Raw genomic sequence first — 19953 nt, forward strand, 5'->3', positions numbered from 1 at the left:
ACACACTCTTCCCCGCTTTTTTGGCTGCATCTACCTATAAGTAAGTACTTTTGGTGCCTCATCTGTCTGTGTTGGGGAGACTTAAAAAGAATGACCTTGCGGAGGAGGGAGAGAGCTGTTGGTAGAGCCACCACCACCACCCAACCCACACATCTGTTGAATGTGGTGGCTGTTCCAATTTGCCCAATGATAGGGCCAGTCCTCCATCTTGGTAGGAGCTTCTGTAGTTCTGATAGGCCTGGCCATCAGCTCCAAGCAAGGACTGATAACCATTTGGGGAAGAAAGACCAGAAGGTGAGTTGCTACTTATGGTCATGGGTGTTCCTAAGACTGGGCTATGGGTGCCTTTGCATGGCTGTGGCTAGATTGGGAGATGATACACAGGAAGTAAATCCATGAGCTACATGCTCATCATGGCACATTATGAAAACTATTTCTGTCATCAGGCTGCTGCCGTTCCTGGCACACTGAATTATGTTGATAGCTAAGAACAGTTCCCTAACTACAAGCCAAAGCTGTATCTGTTTGTGCATAATATATTTAGAAGACCTTGATGGTTGGTTCTGATTAACTGCTAATATTGAGCAACATGATACATATTTCCATTATGCTTGAGGCTTATCTGTATATATTTATACAAGGCAAAATCACTGTGGATGGGCTGTGAGATTTTGGTGGTAGACTACACATAAACACACACACACAGAGGGAGAGAGAGAGAAAGACTTCTGAAAACTCTTTAAATGAGATTATAGGGACTTTTTATTATGTTTTGTGCCTTTATTCAAAGGAGTGGCTTGTGGCTTCCTGAACTTTTTAGATCTGCTCCATCAATAACGGTGAGAAGCTGACTGCTCTTTCAGTGGGCATTAGAATGAACTCCAAAAGCAAATACCCAAAGCATCCTTCTTTGCTTTAGTAGTTGAGTGAAACTTGGAGCTCAAAGAGCTGAAATATATGGATTCTGTGCTCCTTGGAGGATTGCTGCCCATATCGACTGCTCTTATGCTATCCTCTTCCTTGGTTTCTGATTCAAAAAATTGTGTTTCTGTATGTCTTCAAGAGAAATGACCCTTCTGCCTGACTCTAGATGTCTTATGGGTTCAGCTGCATATTGAATTGCCACACGACCTCTTCCAGGCTCTCCTCCTATTAAAAGACCTCCTTTTATTCACCAAGTGCTTAGGAGCGGTGTTGTGCCTGCTTATGTCACATCCTCCAAGCCCCTAATGCAGAGATGGGGAACCCATGGTTCTCCAGATGCTGTTGGGGCAGAGCTCCCATCATCCATGGACCACCGGGTGGTCATGCAGGCTAGGACTGATGGAGTTCAAGAACATCTGGAGGTCACCAAGTTGGAGAAGACTGCCCTTGTCGATACCTCTCTTGCTTCATTTCTTGTTCCGTAGGGAAACTGCATAATGGGTCTCATATGGTACATTCAGCAAGCGTTCAATCTGTGTATGTGGGTAGTTGAACTGCACACTTGTTTGGTTGAATAGAGGCAACATTCAGCATTTGTACAAATCAAAGAGTGCACACAGCCTTTCACGTGTGTACATGTGTCGAGAGAGCTTGCACCTGTGTTCCATGTTAATGTGTGAACAAGCCCATAATGAGCTAGTAGAATAGCATGGGGAGATGGCAGTTCTGGGAGGAGAGGAGCCAAACAGCAACAGATCCCAGCTGAATAGATGGCTTTGCTGCTTCCCACCTGAAGCAGCTAGTTGGAATACCTGTCTTTCAAATAAATGCTATCTTTTCTCTGTCTGTCTCTTGTCTGTGTGTGTGTGTGTGTGTGTGTTCGCACCTGCCTTTTGATACTTATCCATTGGACACAGGCCATTTTGTTTGTTAACAGGAATAATCATTCATTGTGTAGAACCATCAGCTAGCCAGAGGATGATAAACGTGTTCCTAAAGAATAATCACTTATTTATACAGTGGTACCTTGGGTTAAGAACATAATTCTGGAGGTCCATTCTTAACCTGAAACTGTTCTTAACCTGAAGCACCACTTTAGCTAATGGGGCCTCCTGCTGCCGGATCATGATTTCTGTTTTCATCCCGAAGCAAAGTTCTTAACCCGAGGTACTATTTCTGGGTTAGCGGAGTCTGTAACCTGAAGCGTCTGTAACCTGAAGCGTCTGTAACCCGAGGCACCACTGTATATTGCTCTTCCTATAAAAATTCAAAAGTGGTAAAATCTGACAATCAAACCAGTAAATCACAAAGCAAAATTGGCTCTGTCCCCCTGCACCCACCCACTTGTATTACACCTGGAGACTTGACACACAAGCCAAGGGGCAACTTCTCCCCACCCACCACCCCGTGTTCCTCAAGTGCTGCCTCTGTTTCCATCATCAAAACATCTGTGGTCCATGATTGATGACTCTTAGGATATTGGACAATGTTGATTTGCAGCAGTAAGAGCTCTTTCATCTAGGCTGCATGGGTTCAAGTATAGCTTGGCTTTTGTTTGCAAAGACTACCTGCAATCCAGGTCAGCCAGTTGTCAATGGAGCAGGCTGTGTGAGCATACCTTAAAGAGCCCAGCAGGAAGGACAGGATTAGTTCACATGTAGCACTAGGCCATAGTTGAGTGTATCATGGATGAGCCTTCCTGACCCAAGCTAAGCATCAGGTATGTGCTCTCCCTTCCCCAGGAGGAGTAGAATTTCTACCAAGTTCCTTTGCCATTTCAAAGAAACTGGGCTTAACATTAGTGCAAACCCGGCATCCTGGCATACAACATGTTTGATTGAGCAAGCCAGCTTCATAGAATCATAGAGTTGGAAGAGACCACAAGGGTCATCGAGTCCAACCCCCTGCCAAACAGGAAACACCATCAGAGCACTCCTGACATATGGTTGTCAAGCCTCTGCTTAAAGACCTCCAAAGAAGGAGACTCCACCACACTCCTTGGCAGCAAATTCCACTGTCGAACAGCTCTTACTGTCAGGAAGTTCTTCCTAATGTTTAGGTGGAATCTTCTTTCTTGTAGTTTGGAGCCATTACTCCGTGTCCGCTTCTCTGGAGCAGCAGAAAACAACCTTTCTCCCTCCTCTATGTGACATCCTTTTATATATTTGAACATGGCTATCATATCACCCCTTAACCTCCTCTTCTCCAGGCTAAACATGCCCAGCTCCCTTAGCCGTTCCTCATAAGGCATCGTTTCCAGGCCTTTGACCATTTTGGTTGCCCTCCTCTGGACACGTTCCAGTTTGTCAGTGTCCTTCTTGAACTGTGGTGCCCAGAACTGGACACAGTACTCCAGGTGAGGTCTGACCAGAGCAGAATACAGTGGCACTATTACTTCCCTTGATCTAGATGTTATACTCCTATTGATGCAGCCCAGAATTGCATTGGCTTTTTTAGCTGCCGCGTCACACTGTTGGCTCATGTCAAGTTTGTGGTCAACCAAAACTCCTAGATCCTTTTCACATGTACTGCTCTCAAGCCAGGTGTCACCCATCTTGTATTTGTGCCTACGGTTTTCTTTGCTGGGCCTCACTAAGGCTTGTCTGCATAGCACTAAGCCATGGTTTAGCATTGCATGTGAGGCAGTCCATGTTTTCCTGTCCTTCCTCCATGATAGACTGACTTTATGGGTCAGCAATATTTCCCTCTCATAAGAAGCTGTTGGGCCATTGCCATGTGCAGTGTCTTTAGATGGAAATGCAGTGTGGGTTTTTTGTTGTTTATTTTGCATACAGTGGTACCTTGGTTCTCAAACTTAATCCATTCCGGAAGTCCATTCCAAAACCAAGGCGCGTTTTCCCATAGAAGGTAATGCAAAATGGATTACTCCGTTCCAGACTTTTAAGAACAACCCCTAAAACAGCAATTTAACATGAATTTTACTATCTAACCGGACCATTGATGCATAAAATGAAAGCAATAATCAATGTACTGCAGTCTCACAGTCAATCAATCAGTAGCTGAACTGGGTTCCACACAGTCACAAAAACAAAAACGCAAAATAAATGGCAAAAACAGACAGACCTCAGCATAACACTCAAAATGGAAGTGTGGCACTCAAATCAGAAGCGTAACACTCAAAACGAACCATGTTTGGCTTCCGAAAAAAGTTCGCAAACTGGAACAGTTGCTTCTGGGTTTGCAGTGTTTGTGGTCCAGGTTGTTTGAGTACCAAGGCGTTTGAGAACCAAGGTACCACTGTATTGTTGAAGGATCCTCTAGGTGGGCCAACAATGCTCCATGTCTAACATTATTCACATTATCCATGGCGACCATGCTTTCCTGTTCTTGTCCTCCAGGCTTATCTTAGCAGCTAACAGAGATGAATTTTATCACAGACCGTCAAAATCAGCTGACTTCTGGGATGGCAGCAATGAGATCCTCAGCGGTACGTAACACTCTCCTTGAGTAATTTTTCATATACTGCATTTATGTACATGGTCTTCCCTCTCCCCTTTCATCCTCACAGCAACCCTGTGAGATAGGCTAAGCAAAGCTAAGAGATGGTGACTGTCCCAAGATCACTCAGTGAGTTTCAAGGCTGAGCTGGGAGATTTGAACCCAGGTCTCCCAGGTTCTAGTCCAAAACTTTAATCACTAAACCATGCTGATGCTAATTTTTCTCTCTCTTTGCTTTTGACTGTAAATCTATGTGAAGTGGGTTTTGGAATGGGTCACCTATCATCTGTAAGTTGGGCTGTGATGTTATATTTCAGATGCCTCTCAAAGACCCCTGCATTCTTATTACAGACGAGGTCTTCTGAAATGTTGCTTTTATTGCTGGTGGTTGTGGTGGTTTGTCTTTGTTTTTACAACTTTCACAACAGTGCTTTTATTTTGACACCTGAAATCGAGTGATTTGAGCCATAGTTAAATCGTAACAGAAATGCATTTTGCTCTCCCATAAATGTGGTCCGGTATCCCATTTTTCAAGCTTGCAGTTTTGGCCAGGAGTCAAGTGTCTTCAAAAATAGTTTAATAGCTTGGGGTTAAAGAGAAAGTGTGTTGTTCTTTGCCTTTTGTCAGTTTGCAATTTACTGAAAGCGACTCTACCAACCTAATACCTGGTGACTTTTTAAAAAGTTAACCAACCTTTTTGTTCACTTAATGCTCTGCCTCTCTTTCAAAGAAAACCAAAAACATCTTTTCTCTGCCTAGCCAAACTGAAGCATAAGCCTTGCTAGGCACATAAATAAAAATGAGACACAGGCAGGCAAAGCATAGCTTTAAAATCTTTTGACGGTGCAAAGATTTTTCTTTTATGCTTGATGTTGTTGTCATTGGCAGGAAGAATTGTAAGGATAAATCACTCTCTCTGCACTGCAGTTCCTTTTACTTTCTGAAAGTCTCTCACTCATTCCAAATTCTTGCAGGGTATGCTGCAAACTTCCCCACCCCCATTTTTATACAAATGCAAAGGGTGTGTGTGTGTGGAGTGGTACACTTTGATGCTGAAATCTGAATTTTAACCAGGCACCAGGCTGTAGCAAAGTGGGGAGATGCTGAACCCACTTTTTGATGTGTTGTTGTTGTCCCTGTTTAAGCTTTTCCCTGCCTATTTTTCTTTTTCTTTTTTCTTCATTTTCAAGGCAATAGTGCCTTGAAATATTCTCAAGGGTGTTAGTGGTCTAGGTTTCATTTCTTGTGTGAATAACACCCTTTGAATTAATAACACCTGCCTTTTTTGTCTCAAATAAAACCAGACATACTGGGCCGGTGGGGGGCCGGCATGGAAAATAAGTGCAGTAAAATAGTTTTGCATCATTTTTGCCTTTACTCAGCCTTGTATTTACGTGCCTGGTAGCCCATAGGCAACAGGGAACTCCATGCGGATGAATGAGCGGAGCTGACAGAGGAAGGATGGAAGAATGGGGGAAACACACTTTCCTCCACAACCAGCATGGAAATGTAGCCGGTTGGCAGAGGGCAGAGGGGAAGATCATTCTGACCTTCCTCTACCACTGGGATGGGAAACCATTGGGTGTCCGGATGTTGCTGTTTCTGGGGGCCACAATTTAAAACGGATATTGACTATCTGGAATGTGTGCAGCGGAGGGCAACTAAGGTGATCAAGGGCCTGGAAACCAAACCTTATGAGGAATGGTTGAAGGAGCTGGGGTATGTTTAGCCTGGAAAAGAAGAGACTGAGAGGAGACAGGATTTGTTGTTGTTGTTTAGTCGTTTAGTCATGGTGACTCTTCGTGACCCCATTGACCAGAGCATGCCAGGCACTCCTGTCTTCCACTGCCTCCCGCAGTTTGGTCAAACTCATTTTGGTAGCTTCGAGAACACTGTCCAGCCATCTCGTCCTTTGTTGTCCCCTTCTCCTTGTGCCCTCCATCTTTCCCAACATCAGGGTCTTTTCCAGGGAGTCTTCTCTTCTCATGAGGTGGCCAAAGTATTGGAGCCTCAGCTTCAGGATCTGTCCTTCCAGTGAGCACTCAGGGCTGATTTCCTTCAGAATGGAGAGGTTTGATCTTCTTGCAGTCCATGGGACTCTCAAGAGTCTCCTCCAGCACCGTAATTCAAAAGCATCAATTCTTCGGCAATCAGCCTTCGATAGCTATACTCAAATATCTAGAGGGTAGGACCCAAACCAGTGGATTCAAATTAGAAGAAAGGAGATTCCAACTAAATATCAGGACGAAATTTCTGACAATAAGAGCTGTTCAACAGTGGAACCAACTCCTTCCAAAAGCGGTGGGCTCTCTTTTATTGGAGGTTTTTAAGCAGAGGCTGGGTGGCCGTCTGTCGTTGACACTTTAGTTGAGATTCCTGCATTGCAGGGGGTTGGACTAGAGAACTCTTGGTGTCCCTTCCCACAGTTATTTGATTCCATGAACACCCATCGCACCCAGTCAGCATAACCAGTGGTCCAGGATAATGGGAGATGTTTGGGGAAAGGCAGAACTCAAGGAGGGCTGAAAGCAGAGGCAGTGAGGGGTATGGCTTGGGGGAAGGAGGTGTGGCCTAAGAAGGGTCCCAAAGGCCAGACAGAGAGGCCTTGAAGGCTGCATTTGGCCTCCAGGCCTGGGGTTCCTCACCCTTGGATTAGAACAGCCTTTCTCAACCCTGGGTCCCCAGATGTTGTTGGACTAAACCTCCCATCGTCCATAGCTAGCAGAACCAGTGGGCAGTGAAGCTAGGGAGTTGTAGTCCAACACTATATGGGAATCCACGGTTGAGAAAGGCTGGCTTAGAGTATCAGACTAAGGCTGGGAAAAACTCAGGTTCAGATCTCTGCTCATCCATTACTCTTCACTAGGTAACTTTGGGCCAGTCACTACTTTTCAGCCCTAACCCACCTCCTGGGACACTTTAAAACCCACTGAGAGCCAAATCAGGCAGTGTTCTTCTAAGGAACACTCTCAACCCTGGAACTGGGCATGTCCCTCATGTTTTCACATCTGAAATGTTGGAGGATATGAAAGTATGAAGCTCTTGAACAGAGACCACAGACACCTTTTAGATTTTTTAAAAATGCTACTTACTTTATTACTGTTGTTACTGTCTATTTTTGAAATTTCACAAAATTTGCACACTGCTTGAATGGAAAACAAACAAGCAAACCTCAACACGATCCACGAAAAAGATGAAACGATAAGCAATGAAAAACAGTAAGTTGAAGCATTAAAAAAAAAAATTAGCAGCAAACTGAAAACAGATTAAAATACACATTAACCATTCTAAGTATTTGGGTAGGCTTGTCTAAACAAAAAAAAAAAATGTTTTGAGCAGGTTTGGATATGGAGGAAGGAAAAGAAGGTGGGACGTGGCTTGGAATCAGCAAGAAAGGTAAATTGGCAGCCCTGACGAACTACATGCAGCCAAAGATAGACAAGAATGCAAAAGGAAGAGGTATGTATAAATATATATATATATAAGGTTCTCTGCTTCTGTTGCAAACATATGTCCATCTTTTCCTCCTGTAGCCACATCATCTCTTCATTAATATCCATTTCATCCTTCACTTGTTGTTGTCCATTCTTACAGCCGACCGTCATTGCCTCCTTACCAACAGTGCCTTTTCTTAAAAATATAAAATCCATTTCACTTGTGTAGTCCTTCATAATCATTATTGTCTCCGACCAGGGGTGCTGGGAGAGTTAATTCTTATCTTCCTTTGGTCAGTCTTTGCAGTGTTTACAAAGCCACATTCCAATTTCTGCTTGCATTTTTAGCTTGCGAACCACACTGAAATCTATAGATGAAAGGCAATATACTACTATTACTACTACTACTACTACTACTACTACTAGGATACACATATTTCATGTTTGGAAATGGCATGCATCAGCTCCCATGGTTACATCAAGTTAGTTGAAAGTGGTGCTGTTCCTCTTAAAAACAACAACAACAAGCCACAACAACAACAACACACAACTGCTTTAAAAATTCTGCTCTAAAAACCTGCTTGCTACTTTGAAAATAATTTTATTTCCATAGGCATATGTTTCCAACTGTTGCCAGAAAATGCTTAGATGCGTTACATATTAAAGTGATGGGCTTGTAATTGCTAGGTTGCTTCTATTGATGATAATGCTAGGGTTCCAGCCAGCCGGGATTTTGGTAGAACAATTAATAGCATTTAACTGTCTTGGGAACCCATTGTTTTGGAATAATTCAGTGGCCTCCGGAAAGCTGGGTTATCCCTATGTTTGGATACCTAAAGCTTAAGCAGGATTGAAGCTTCAGTTTAGGTAGTATAGTCCAGTGTTTCCCAACCTTGGGCCTCCAGCTGTTTTTGAACTACAATTCCCATCATCCCTGACCACTGGTCTTGCTAGCTAGGGATGATGGGAGTTGTAGGCCAAAAACATCTGGAGGCCCAAGGTTGGGAAACACTGGAGTGGTATCACTTTTGTTTCCTGTTCTAAAAGTTTGAAACTGTTCTAAAAGTTTGAAACTAGGCAGAAACCGCTTCTTTGATGGAGGATCTGTAACTCAGTGGTACTGAATCTGTTCTGAATCTGGCATTTCCAGTTACAAACCAGGTAATGGGGAAAGCATTTTCCTGAGCTCCTAGAGAACCACTGCCAGTTAGAAATAGGGAATAGTAGGATTTGGGTCAGGGTGGTCCAACGCACACCTCAAGCACTGCATGCAACCCTCAAGGCCTTCTTTTGCAGCCCTCGGCAACATTTGACGCCCCTCCAAGCCCTTGTTCTGCCTTCCCATAGCTGGGTAAGCGAGGTGCTGGACTTTGTGAAATAGGTGTGAGGCTTTGACAGGGTCCTAGAGTCCTTCTGTCTCCTTTCCCAAGCCTAGTTAGTGGTTTCCCAGCTTTGGGACTGTGGAGGCAAGGCTCCAGGAGCCGTCCAGAGCCTCTCGCCTCCCTTTGCCAGCTTTGGGAGGGCAGCATAAGGTCTGAACCAAATTTTGGCCTCACTCCACCACGTGACAAGGCAGTGTATGGCCCACAGATTCTGTGTCAAAGTTGCAGCCCGCTTGGTATGAAAATTTGGGCTGCCCTGATTTAGTTGGACATACAGGATGGAATTCAATGTCCCATGACTGTGACAGTTCCATCAGGGCAAACCTTTCTGCTTCCTAGATGGAACAATCTCTGCCCTCCTCCCTCCAAGCACTGCTCTGGGGGTGCTTCTGACACACACACACCCAAAATGATTTGGGGGGGGGGGCTCAGGAGGAAGAGGGAAGGGAACCCTATTGTATTAATGGGTCTGGTTGCACTGGCTCCCACTAGTGCAACTGTTTAGTTGAATTCGGCACATAGACTGATCGATATTAGCCGGCTTCCAATGTTCCTGCCATACGTAACCATGGTGGTAGGACTTAGAGAATATCAAGGCTTCTAACTTCTAACATCGGAAGTGGCTGCTGGATCAGGCCAAAGGCTCATCTTGTCCATCAACCTGTTCTCACAGTGACCAGCCCCCAATGGAAGCCCACAAAGCAGGACCTGAGTGCAACTGATAGGCTTGCCCTCCATGAATGTGTCTAACCATCTTTTAAAGCCAACCAAGTTGGTGGCCATCACTTCATCTTGTGGGAGAGAAGGGTACTTACTCCTGGCTGTCCTGAATCTTCCAGTACCCAGCTCCATGAGATGCCCCCCAGTTCTACTCCTAAGAGAAAGGGAGAAAGTCTTTTCTCTAGCCACCAGTTCTCCATTGCAATTTTTGCAAGATCACGTTAAAAATGTGATGTGTACCGAGAATAGAGCATATCTTCATTGCGTTTCTGCATATATTATGCCTGTCCACATCCTGGGGAGCTGGGTTTCGCTCTGCGTTCCCAGCATTGCTTGAAATACTCTCTGATGGACAGTAGAGCCAGACCACAGTCTGGTCATGTCGTCTCCCCTCCAGAGTAGGCTGGAGCCTCTCTCTGTTTGGCTACGGAGTCAGCTAGCCACAGAGTGGGGAGGAACAGCGCTTGGGGGGGGGATATAAAAGGAGTTTCTGAGGGAGAGGGGTAGACAAGGCTGGATTTAAGATGAGAGGTTAGGCTTGGTTTTGAGGAGGGGCAAAGGTTCAGGTTAAGAAATAGGGTTTGGTTGGAGTTGGGAGTTAGGGAGTGAGTTCAGGAGAACTGGTTCTGAGGGAAGTTAAGCATTCACACTGAGGAGGACTATCCAAAGCGAGAGGATGGAGCCTCGCAGCTTGGATAGGGAGACTGGGTTGAGGGTCTGGGGAAGGTATGCAGGCCGGAGTATCCTGGGAGAGCTGAGCCTGAGCTGGGAGAGGTACACCTTGTGGGAATACAGGCTACCTGGGTCTCAGTAGAGTCAGGAGGGGAGAGTTCTTCTAGGTACTGAAGACTCCCAAACCAGTAACAAGGAGTGAGGGGATCCCCTGGGTCTGTAATACCATTTAGAAGACCTCATGAACCAAAGGATTAAGCTGTGAAGGAATCTGTATGGTGCTGAAAGTATTTAACTGTAATATCTAAGTGACAGAAATAGAGCATTTTACCCTCTATTCTAGAAACCTGAACATTTACCATCTGAAGTGTAACGCCTGATTTTTAGTAACTGAAGAACAGTTGTGCCTATAATATTATGTTTAAGCCTGAGACATAATTAAATAAAATAAGTTAACTTCAACCTGAAAGAACGCATTTCCTGGCCCGCTTTGTTTCATAAACTTCTTTTTGTTTAATAAAACGTTTCTTGTATGTTTGATCAGCTCCTGCCTGAGACTCTAAATCATTAAGTTTTCCCTCACACAAGTCCCCCGCCAGATAATCTGTGGTAAATTGTAGAAATTCATGTAATTGGTGTACTGTGAGGTGGGTGCACTATACTTAATTGAGGGCAGTTAGCGGGAGAGGATCCACCGCATTATTAATTGGTGGTATTAAGTTTTGGGTCTGCTACAGCAGATTTGCAATGATCTTCATTGTGTAGCATTACTGACTTGCGGAAAATATAAAGGATGCTTTGATGGGGTTGGTATTATTTGTGAAATTTGTCTCAGAGGGGGGCATAAAACATTTGAAAAGCCTTTTTTTTTTTTAAAAAAAAAAGAATTGATCATATAAAGGTCGCTTATTAACGGTGAGCCTGGTACACAATTGATCAAACTTACATTAATCTGTTTCCATGCTATGTCCTTGACTGCAGTGAGTCAGAAAGCTTATTCATTTCTGCTACTTGGTTGAGCTAGGCCAGTGAGGGGGGAAATGTCCGTTTTCCTCATTGGAAAGCATTCTACCAGCATCTAACCCCCACCCCCCTTTTTCTCCCACTTTGCAGGTGCCCTCGTGACAAATTTTTTGACTTCAGATCTGGACAGTTACTCTTACTTGAAGAAAGTGGCCTTAGAAGGACACCTTTACAATGGATTTAATTTAATAGCAGCAGACTTGAAGTAAGTATATAAAAACTTCACAGCTAAGGCAGCAGAGGGGGAGGAAAATGCAAGGGCCAATGGGGTTCATATAATGGATAGCACTAAATGTTTGTAGCATGGGTATATGCCAAAGCAAAGCCTATTCTGTCCCCCCCCCCTTTTTTTTTAATGACAGAATAGTGTTGTTGTTGTTTTATTAAGGAACGAATTTAGGGTTGTAGCAATCGAGTTGTACTCAGAGCAGCCCCATTGAAACTGGTAGACATGGCAGTCTTACTTTCAATGGCACCTTAAAGACCAACTAAGTCAGTTCTTGGTATGAGCTTTCGTGTGCATGCACACTTCTTCAGATACCTGAAGAAGTGCACACGAAAGCTCATACCAAGAACTGACTTAGTTGGTCTTTAAGGTGCTACTGGAAGGAATTTGTTTTGTTTTGACTATGGCAGACCAACACGGCTACCTATCTGTTACTTTCAATGGGTTTACTCTGGGCAATGAATGTACATTTTACCTTTATTCAGTAGGCTAGTTTCTACAGGCCCTCACAAACCACATTCTGACCTTCATCCAGGCAAGCCAGAGGCATTATCAGGACATAGTCCAGCCAGGCAAAAACCTTATGGGGTTAGAAACAGAGCCAGTGGGAGGTGTGGCCTGGGGAGAGATCTGAGGGCCAGGTAGGGAGGCCCGGAGGGCCACATTTGCCCTCTGAGCTTGAGGTTCCCTACCCATGCTACACTGCGGTTGTGGAGAAGGGAGACGGGATTGCCAGGCAAGCTGCATAGATGACTAAAAGGGGTAGGCATGGATAAGGAAGGAAGCGCGGTGCCATCTCACAGTTATTACAAACTAATGGCTGCAATCTGCTTGCTTTGTTCACCTGGTCAGGCATCTAGGGAGAACTTGAATGAGAAAGGAGTGAGAGGCAGAAACAGATGTGGTGATAATGATGAAGTCAAGGATGTCGCTCCCTGGAAATGTAAAATGGCACATCCCAGGTGTCAAGTGGGAACTGCCAATAATCCGAGTGGATCTGAAGTCAAGCACACTTCAGGTGTCATTTCATATGGTTCTGTAGATCTTCGCGGGGCTTTCTGAATTAGTCACATAATGAATATAGAATGCGGTCCTGGGAGAAAGCAGAGACTAGAGTGCTAGTGAGCTCTGCAGTACCTGGCAGAGCTCTAATTAACCCAAGAGGGTGACCTCAACCTGGATTTGAAGTAGCCTTTCTAGAAGGAGGCATAAAGCGTCCCCGTCCCCCGGATCTATGAAATCATAGGAATGAAGGAAATTGCCCATTGTTTGGATGTATATTATGAACAGTACAGCTGCTTAGCTTTTTGGATCCAGCAAACTAAGCACATGTTTAAACCTCTTATCAATATACCCTGTTTGTTCTATACACTTTTGTGGCACACTTAATCGTGCAGAGTTGTGGTGGGACTGTGATATCCACCAGTCGTTTGTGTAGCCCTGAAAGGGATGTAAGAATCCACTGCTAGAGCGCAAAAATCTTGGGTCAACAGAGGCTGGATGAGCATCTATCAGGGATGCTGTGGTGGCACCATGCACTGAGCAGGTGGGGTTGTATTAGGTGGCCCCTAAGATTCATTCTAACTCTAAAATGGTATAATTAATGTCACTGGGTTAACCTGCCGCTGAACCAAATGGAGGGTGTTGCTAAGACTTTGCTGCCGCAAGCTTCAAATTGATGTGAATTTTGTTTTCATTTTGCTTGCCAACCCTGCCCCACAGTGCAGGCCAGCATAAATCATATCATTCTGTTTTCCTGTGGTGGAATACAGAAACGGGAGTGGATGCTGAAGTGTGCGCTGCTTGACGATCCTTTTGGCCCTTTGCCGATCTGTAAATCAATTATTTCTGGGGCTCTGCCACCCTTAGTTCAGCTCTGCTTTCAGCATTCCTGTTGCCTACTGGGGCTGCCTCAGCCCAGCCGAGCTGCCTTCTGGTTAGCTTTCAAATGCAGTAACTGGCTTTATTAAATTTATTATTATTATTTATTCATTTATGCCAGTTGCATTGAAGGATAGGTAGGCCTCTGCGGTATTTTGTAATGCTTCTTGAACAAGATGCCAAAGATGTTGAACTCAGGAACCAAAGCATTGTCTGTTAACGGTATAGTTAGGAGTCTGTGGTGTATACAGTGGTACCTCAGGTTAGGAACTTAATCCGTTCTGGAGGTCCGTTCTTAACCTGAAACTGTTCTTAACCTGAAGCACCACTTCAGCTAATGGGGCCTCCCGCTGCTGACATTCCACCGCCGTGCGATTTCTGTTCTCATTCTGAAGCAAAGTTCTTAACCCGAGGTACTATTTCTGGGTTAGCAGAGTCTGTAACCTGAAGCGTCTGTAACCTGAAGCGTTTGTAACCTGAGGTACCACTGTATCTGGGATGAGGAACCTCAAGTCCAAAGCCCAAATGCAGCCCTCCAGGCATTTCTGTCTGGCCTTCAAGACATTTCCCAGGCCACACCCTGTCCCTGCTTTTCACCCTCCTTGAGTGCTTTTGCATGGCAGGAATGCATTCTTGAACTGTGATCATGCCTCTTGCTTGCATGGATGGCTGATTGAGTGATGGGTGTATAACTTTCACTGTATAAAGTTAAAGGTCCTGCTTGTTGCTCTGCTTACTTTTGACTCTGGCCCTGCCCACCGCTGGCCTGCGCCCCTTCTCCCCCAAAGTTGCTCCCCTGTTGTGCATTTGCCAGTTCGTTCTTATGTGTGTACAGTGCATAGCTGACTACTTCAAATACGCTATATGTATTTTGACAAGAAGAGGAAGCTTCCCCTGGGCAGTAATTACTTTCTATATCCATTTCTTGACAGCTCAATAGAGTGTATCAAAGATGGATGGCTGCTAGCCAAAGAGGGGGTATTCAGAATATGCCAAACAAACCATGTCCTCCTCCTGCTCTCCCTCCCCAAAACAGCACTCTGGTTTCTCAGAAGTAGTTATAAGAGTTCTTCCCTTCAAATAGATAGCCTTTGGACTCTCGGTGTTTTGCAGTAGGATTTCAGGTGCATACCAGAATTTCAGGCTTGTGCAATTTCAGTGGATTCAAAGGCTCTGTTGCCCTGGTGTGGCAAACCCACTTAAAGAAAATAAAAGAAATGGATGTTTTGCTGTTAGGAAAATCCTCTGAAAAGTGTTGGATGAATGAACGATGAAGAGTACAAGCAAATCAGGATGAAATCAAGATCCGAGCTCATGACCGTATAACCCCCCCCGCCCCCGCCGCCGCCGCCGCCGCCCCTCAACCAAATTGGAACAGATACTCAGTAAAGACCAGGCATAGTCTAACCTCTTTGTAGGTTTTTGCAAGCAAGTCAATGCACCAGTCAAGGGTGAGCCTATGTTTGAATAAAACATGATTTGTGTTCCAGTGTGTTGTAAATGCATACTCCAGCTGTTAGTAATCAATAGGTTGGTATTTGAGCATCACCTGTATTTAGTGGAGCTTTGACTATACAAAGATTACTAGTGAAACTGAGTTGGTGGGCATGTGTTGTGACCCGCCATGGGATAGTTGACCAGTGAATCCCAGGCTTATAAATGGAAGGAGAATAATTTGTTTTCTACGGACAACTTAAAAAATGCTGGGGGTCTTGGCAGACCACTTAATAACATTTTTGTTTGTTTATTCTACAAATCAAAATACATACGTAACTCATATTTGAATAACTGTCAAGGTGCCTTATAATGCAATGGAAGAAGGCAAAAAACCCACAATCTTATTCTTTCTTTAACATCAACATCAACATCAACAATCATCACTGTATTATGAAAATCATGGGCCTTGGGCCAGGCTGCTGAGAAGGACTCCTTTTTAAACATTTAAGGGGAAATTAGTAGACTGCACCAGTGCGTGAAAATCACAGGCCCTTGTTCAAAATGGTTTTGATTTCTGTCATCAGAAAAAAATAAATTGAGTGCAAGACCAAGTGCAGATATTTATAATTGCTCCACAACCTTACTGTAGATAATGGAGCTTTTGCACCATCGCAGCTTGAGAACCTTTGGCTTAGACAACGTGGCACCAGACATTCTTGGACTGCAACTCCCATCATCCATGATGGCTGGAGTTGGTGGCAGCTGTAGTTCAACAGCATTCAGATGGCAACACGTTGGCTAACCCTGGCTTGAAGTGTAGCTTAGTTCAGGTGAGTTTTCTTTTCTTTAGAAGGATGGTTTCTGGTTCTGCCCCTTGAAAGCAGCAGTCACCCATTCTTTTGGACAGAGTGGGGAATGCCTGTTCTCCCTTGTCTTCCCAGTAGTAGCTTGATATTCAGAAGGCAGTTTGCTTTGTTTGTTTGGCTAGCACTGCATTCCCTCTCCCTTGGTTCTGGAGTGCCGATCTCTTCCGTATGGCAACCTTACTCTGTTGTCTGGACCTGTGGCTTGTGAGCCATGTTAATCATGAGCATGGGTTTGAGAGAATGCTTGTTATAAATGTCATAGCTTGAAGGTCAGAACAGTCCGTAGTAGAATCTTCCTCCCTGCTTCAGGTAAAGTGGACCATTAGAATTCAGCTGCAGACTGCCGCAAGTCGTGGTAGGTCAGCCAGAAGCTTTCATTTAAAACATTTCCTAGTGCCTCCTGCTTAGAGCGATGATCTTCAAATCCCAGTGGAATCATAACTACTGTAGGGCATCTTTGTGATTTGCTAATTTGCCCTTGGTCTCTCTGTAATGAAGATGAACGGTCTCCTGGAACCAGGGACTGGGGAGGACATGCAGGGAGGGCAGACACCATTCAGAAATGGGGGCAGCCTTCTCTCCCTACAAGTTCAGGCGGTTTAGACCTCTTTCTGTTGCAGTCATTCAGAGCCAGCCCTGACCAGATCTTTGTGGTCTTGGTACGATTAGCTCCTGCTCGTCCCTTCTCAATGACAAAGCCACAAATACCTGCTCTGTGCACAATCTGTTGGACAAGATTGGGTAATAAATAGTCTTGTTTCTCTTTCCTTCCTTCCTTCCTCTTTCTTTCTTTCTTTCTTTCTTTCGCCTTCCTTCGTCCCTCTTTCTTCTTCTTCTTTCTTTCTTTGGAATTTTTTTTTAACAGCTTGCCTTTTTATAATTCAAGAATATTTGAAGTGGCTTATAAAGAAATGGCAAAACAGAACAGCATTTTTAAAGAGCCTCTAAAAATACAGTACAGCTTCTAAAAATTCCCTTCCACTGCCCTGCCTTTCCCGAAGTCAGTGAGTACCTGAAACTGTCATTTACGGAGTCCAAACCATTGCTCCATCTACCTGCCATGCTGTCTACTCCAACTGGCAACAGTTCTCTTGAGCAGAAGCCCTTCTTCCACCCTGGCAGTGGGCATCCTTCAAACTGGAAGATGATGGGGATTAATCCTGGGGAAGTCTTCATTCAAAACATGTGCTCTCCTGCTGAGCCACATCTGTGTTCTCCCATAAATAGGAAATTTCTGCCCACTTTCAAATGCTTCTGTTCTTTTCTTTCTTGCTTTTAATTTGCTCCTGTTTTGAAGTCCATTCTGCACTTTCTCTCCCCCTACTACTGTAACAAGTGATGAGTAGAGTTCTCATTACATGGAGGCACGTGGTTAGATCTCACTTTCCTGGATTCTTTAGTTTACCCTTTTCCATTCTGCAGTGTGCCAACTCCAGTTTGGTTCAGCTAGCCCAAGATGGGCCCTGTCCTCACAGATTTTCCTTTGCTTCACTTATATGTCCAACTGTTTTCTCTGCTCTGGGAAGAGGGAAAGACAGCAAAGTAGGTATATTTTTAAAACGCAACATAAAGGGACTGTTCCGATTAGCTTGTGACCGTTTGACAAAAGTGGGTAGAAATATGTGAGCAGCTTCTGAAAGTGCTGCTCCCTTCCATTGCCCTTGTGTTTTTTGGGGTGTTTTTTTATGATGGCTGTAAAACAATCCAGGCAATGTGGTTGGCTTATATGCCAAATATTCACTGCGGCCAACATTGGATACAATAATTGCAAAAGCCTTCAGTGATGTCTTGTGGATATTTCACCCTTAGGCTTTGATACTAGTGGCCGCAAGGCACTCAGAATTCCCTTTGGTAATAAGATTGATCTTGAAACATAATTCCAAACAGTTTACGCTGAAGCTATAAATTTCCGTGGCTGGCTCATGTTGCTGTTTGTCTGCGGCGAAGTTACCATCACTTGTTTTCAGAGGCTCTCTGCGGGTTGATATTGGGCTGGATCCAGAGCTGCCCGGGAGCAGCAGAAGGGCCTCTTCTGCGGGCAGAAGGGCCCTTTCTGACATAGCGCAAGATTCTTGCACAAGAAAGAAAGGACTGGGAAACCAGAGATCAGCATCGCAGAATCCCCTGTGCATTACACAACTTGCCGCCAACACTACTACCCCTTGCACAAAGTGGAACAGTAGCTGCTCGTCAGAACTTGTCCATCTAAGGGCCTCTCTGGATCCAAGCAGAGTAGATTCTTCTAAAAAGGCAGGATTAAAAGAAAGGAAAGGAAAGGAAAGGAAAGCTCTCTCAAATAAAAAAGAAATACCTTGTCTTTCATGCTAGCTCTTGCTTTTAAAATAAAATGCATATGAATAAAAGCACATATATCCTTCCTTTCTGTCATGCAAGATATCCAAGGCAGCTAACAACAATATAATAGCTATTGCAGGAATATAGGGTTGGGTCCAACTGTTTTTGATAAGAGCAGACCCAGCTGAAATCAATTGAGCCAAATTTATCATGTTTTTAATATTCTGTTGGGAGCTGCCCAGAGTGGCTGGGGAAACCCAGCCAGATGGGCAGGGTATAAATAATAAATTATTATTATTATTATTATTATTATTATTATTATTATTATTATTATTATTTATTGGTCTCCATTGATTTCAATAGGTCTTTTCTGAGTAGAACAAACTTTGGATGCTCCCCTCCAGTCCTGAGGGTGGCAGCTCCTATTCCTCATGTCTGAGTCCGGCACTGCATCTTATTTTTGAAGACCATTCTAATATGGGCAACAGCGATGAAAAATCAGACCTTAAAATGTATTATTAAACTGCCAGACCTTAAACTGTATTATGAATCAGCTGCTTTTTGCTGGCTGAGAGAATGGCTGCTTCTTGAAAACACTGACGTGTTGGATCTAGAAGGTTTTAATAATGCATTTGGCTGGCATGCATATTTGTGGTACGATAAGGTAAAAGCACATAAAGCATTTAAAAATCACATTGTTAGAAAAGCATTGTTTAATGTTTGGATAAGATATAAGGATTTGTTAGAAAAGAAAACCCCAAGATGGTTGTCACCAATGGAAGCAAAGGCACAGAAAAAACTCAATATGGAGGCCAAATGGCCGAAATATTGGGAAATTTTGGAACAAGATGGAGACAGAACAAAATTGCAGAGTTTTGAAAAATTGAAAAATAAAGTGCGACATTGGCTCCATTATTATCAAATAATGGAGGCATACAATTTGGACAAAAAAGTTGGTTTCCAGGTGGAAAAATCAAAATTGGAAACAGAATTGTTAGATTCAAAAATCAAGAATTTGTCAAGAATGTATAACTTGCTGTTGAAATGGAACACTCAGGATGAAATGGTGAAATCAGTTATGATTAAATGGGCACAAGATGTTGGACATAACATAATGATGGCTGACTGGGAACAGTTATGGACCACAGGTATGAAATTTACGGCATGTAATGCCCTAAGAGAAAATTTAATGAAAATGATTTATAGGTGGTACATGACACCAGTCAAGCTTGCAAAAATTTACCATTTGCCCAATAATAAATGTTGGAAATGTAATGAGACTGAAGGTACATTCTTTCACCTTTGGTGGACGTGCCCAAGGATTAAGACATTCTGGGAGATGATTTATAACAAAATGAAAAAGGTATGCAAATATACCTTCCTGAAGAAACCAGAAGCCTTTCTCCTGGGCATGGTCGGCCAATTGGTGCCAAAGAAGCATGGCAGCTCCTATTCCTCATGTCCTAAGGGTGGCAGCTCCTATTCCTCATGTCTGAGTCCGGCACTGCATCTTATTTTTGAAGACCATTCTAATATAGGCAACAGCGATGAAAAATCAGAGCGGGTGGCAGTATTTTTGGGGGAAGCTGACCTGCCAGCCCAGTTTTAGAGGACAGAATGTGGCCCTTCTTTCC

The 19953-nt window shown here is 43.9% G+C and overlaps 1 protein-coding gene across 3 annotated transcripts in view; it reads left to right on the forward strand.

Annotated features, from left to right (window-relative positions):
- Positions 1–19953, forward strand: part of TANGO2 (transport and golgi organization 2 homolog) — a gene marked incomplete at its 5' end in the record, with an annotated part of 94663 nt that overhangs the window by 42589 nt on the left and 32121 nt on the right. For 2 of the 3 annotated variants that reach the window (XM_081842836.1, XM_081842837.1), the window contains 3 exons: positions 4284–4372; positions 7720–7842; positions 11705–11819. In XM_081842836.1, the coding sequence (XP_081698962.1) occupies positions 4284–4372; positions 7720–7842; positions 11705–11819 (327 nt within the window). The remainder of the gene's footprint in view (positions 1–4283; positions 4373–7719; positions 7843–11704; positions 11820–19953) is intronic. The other variant, XM_081842838.1, reaches the window with a different exon arrangement.

This window comes from Podarcis erhardii (assembly GCF_964252035.2).
Source record: "Podarcis erhardii genome assembly, chromosome: 15".
Taxonomy (NCBI): Eukaryota; Metazoa; Chordata; class Lepidosauria; order Squamata; family Lacertidae; genus Podarcis; species Podarcis erhardii.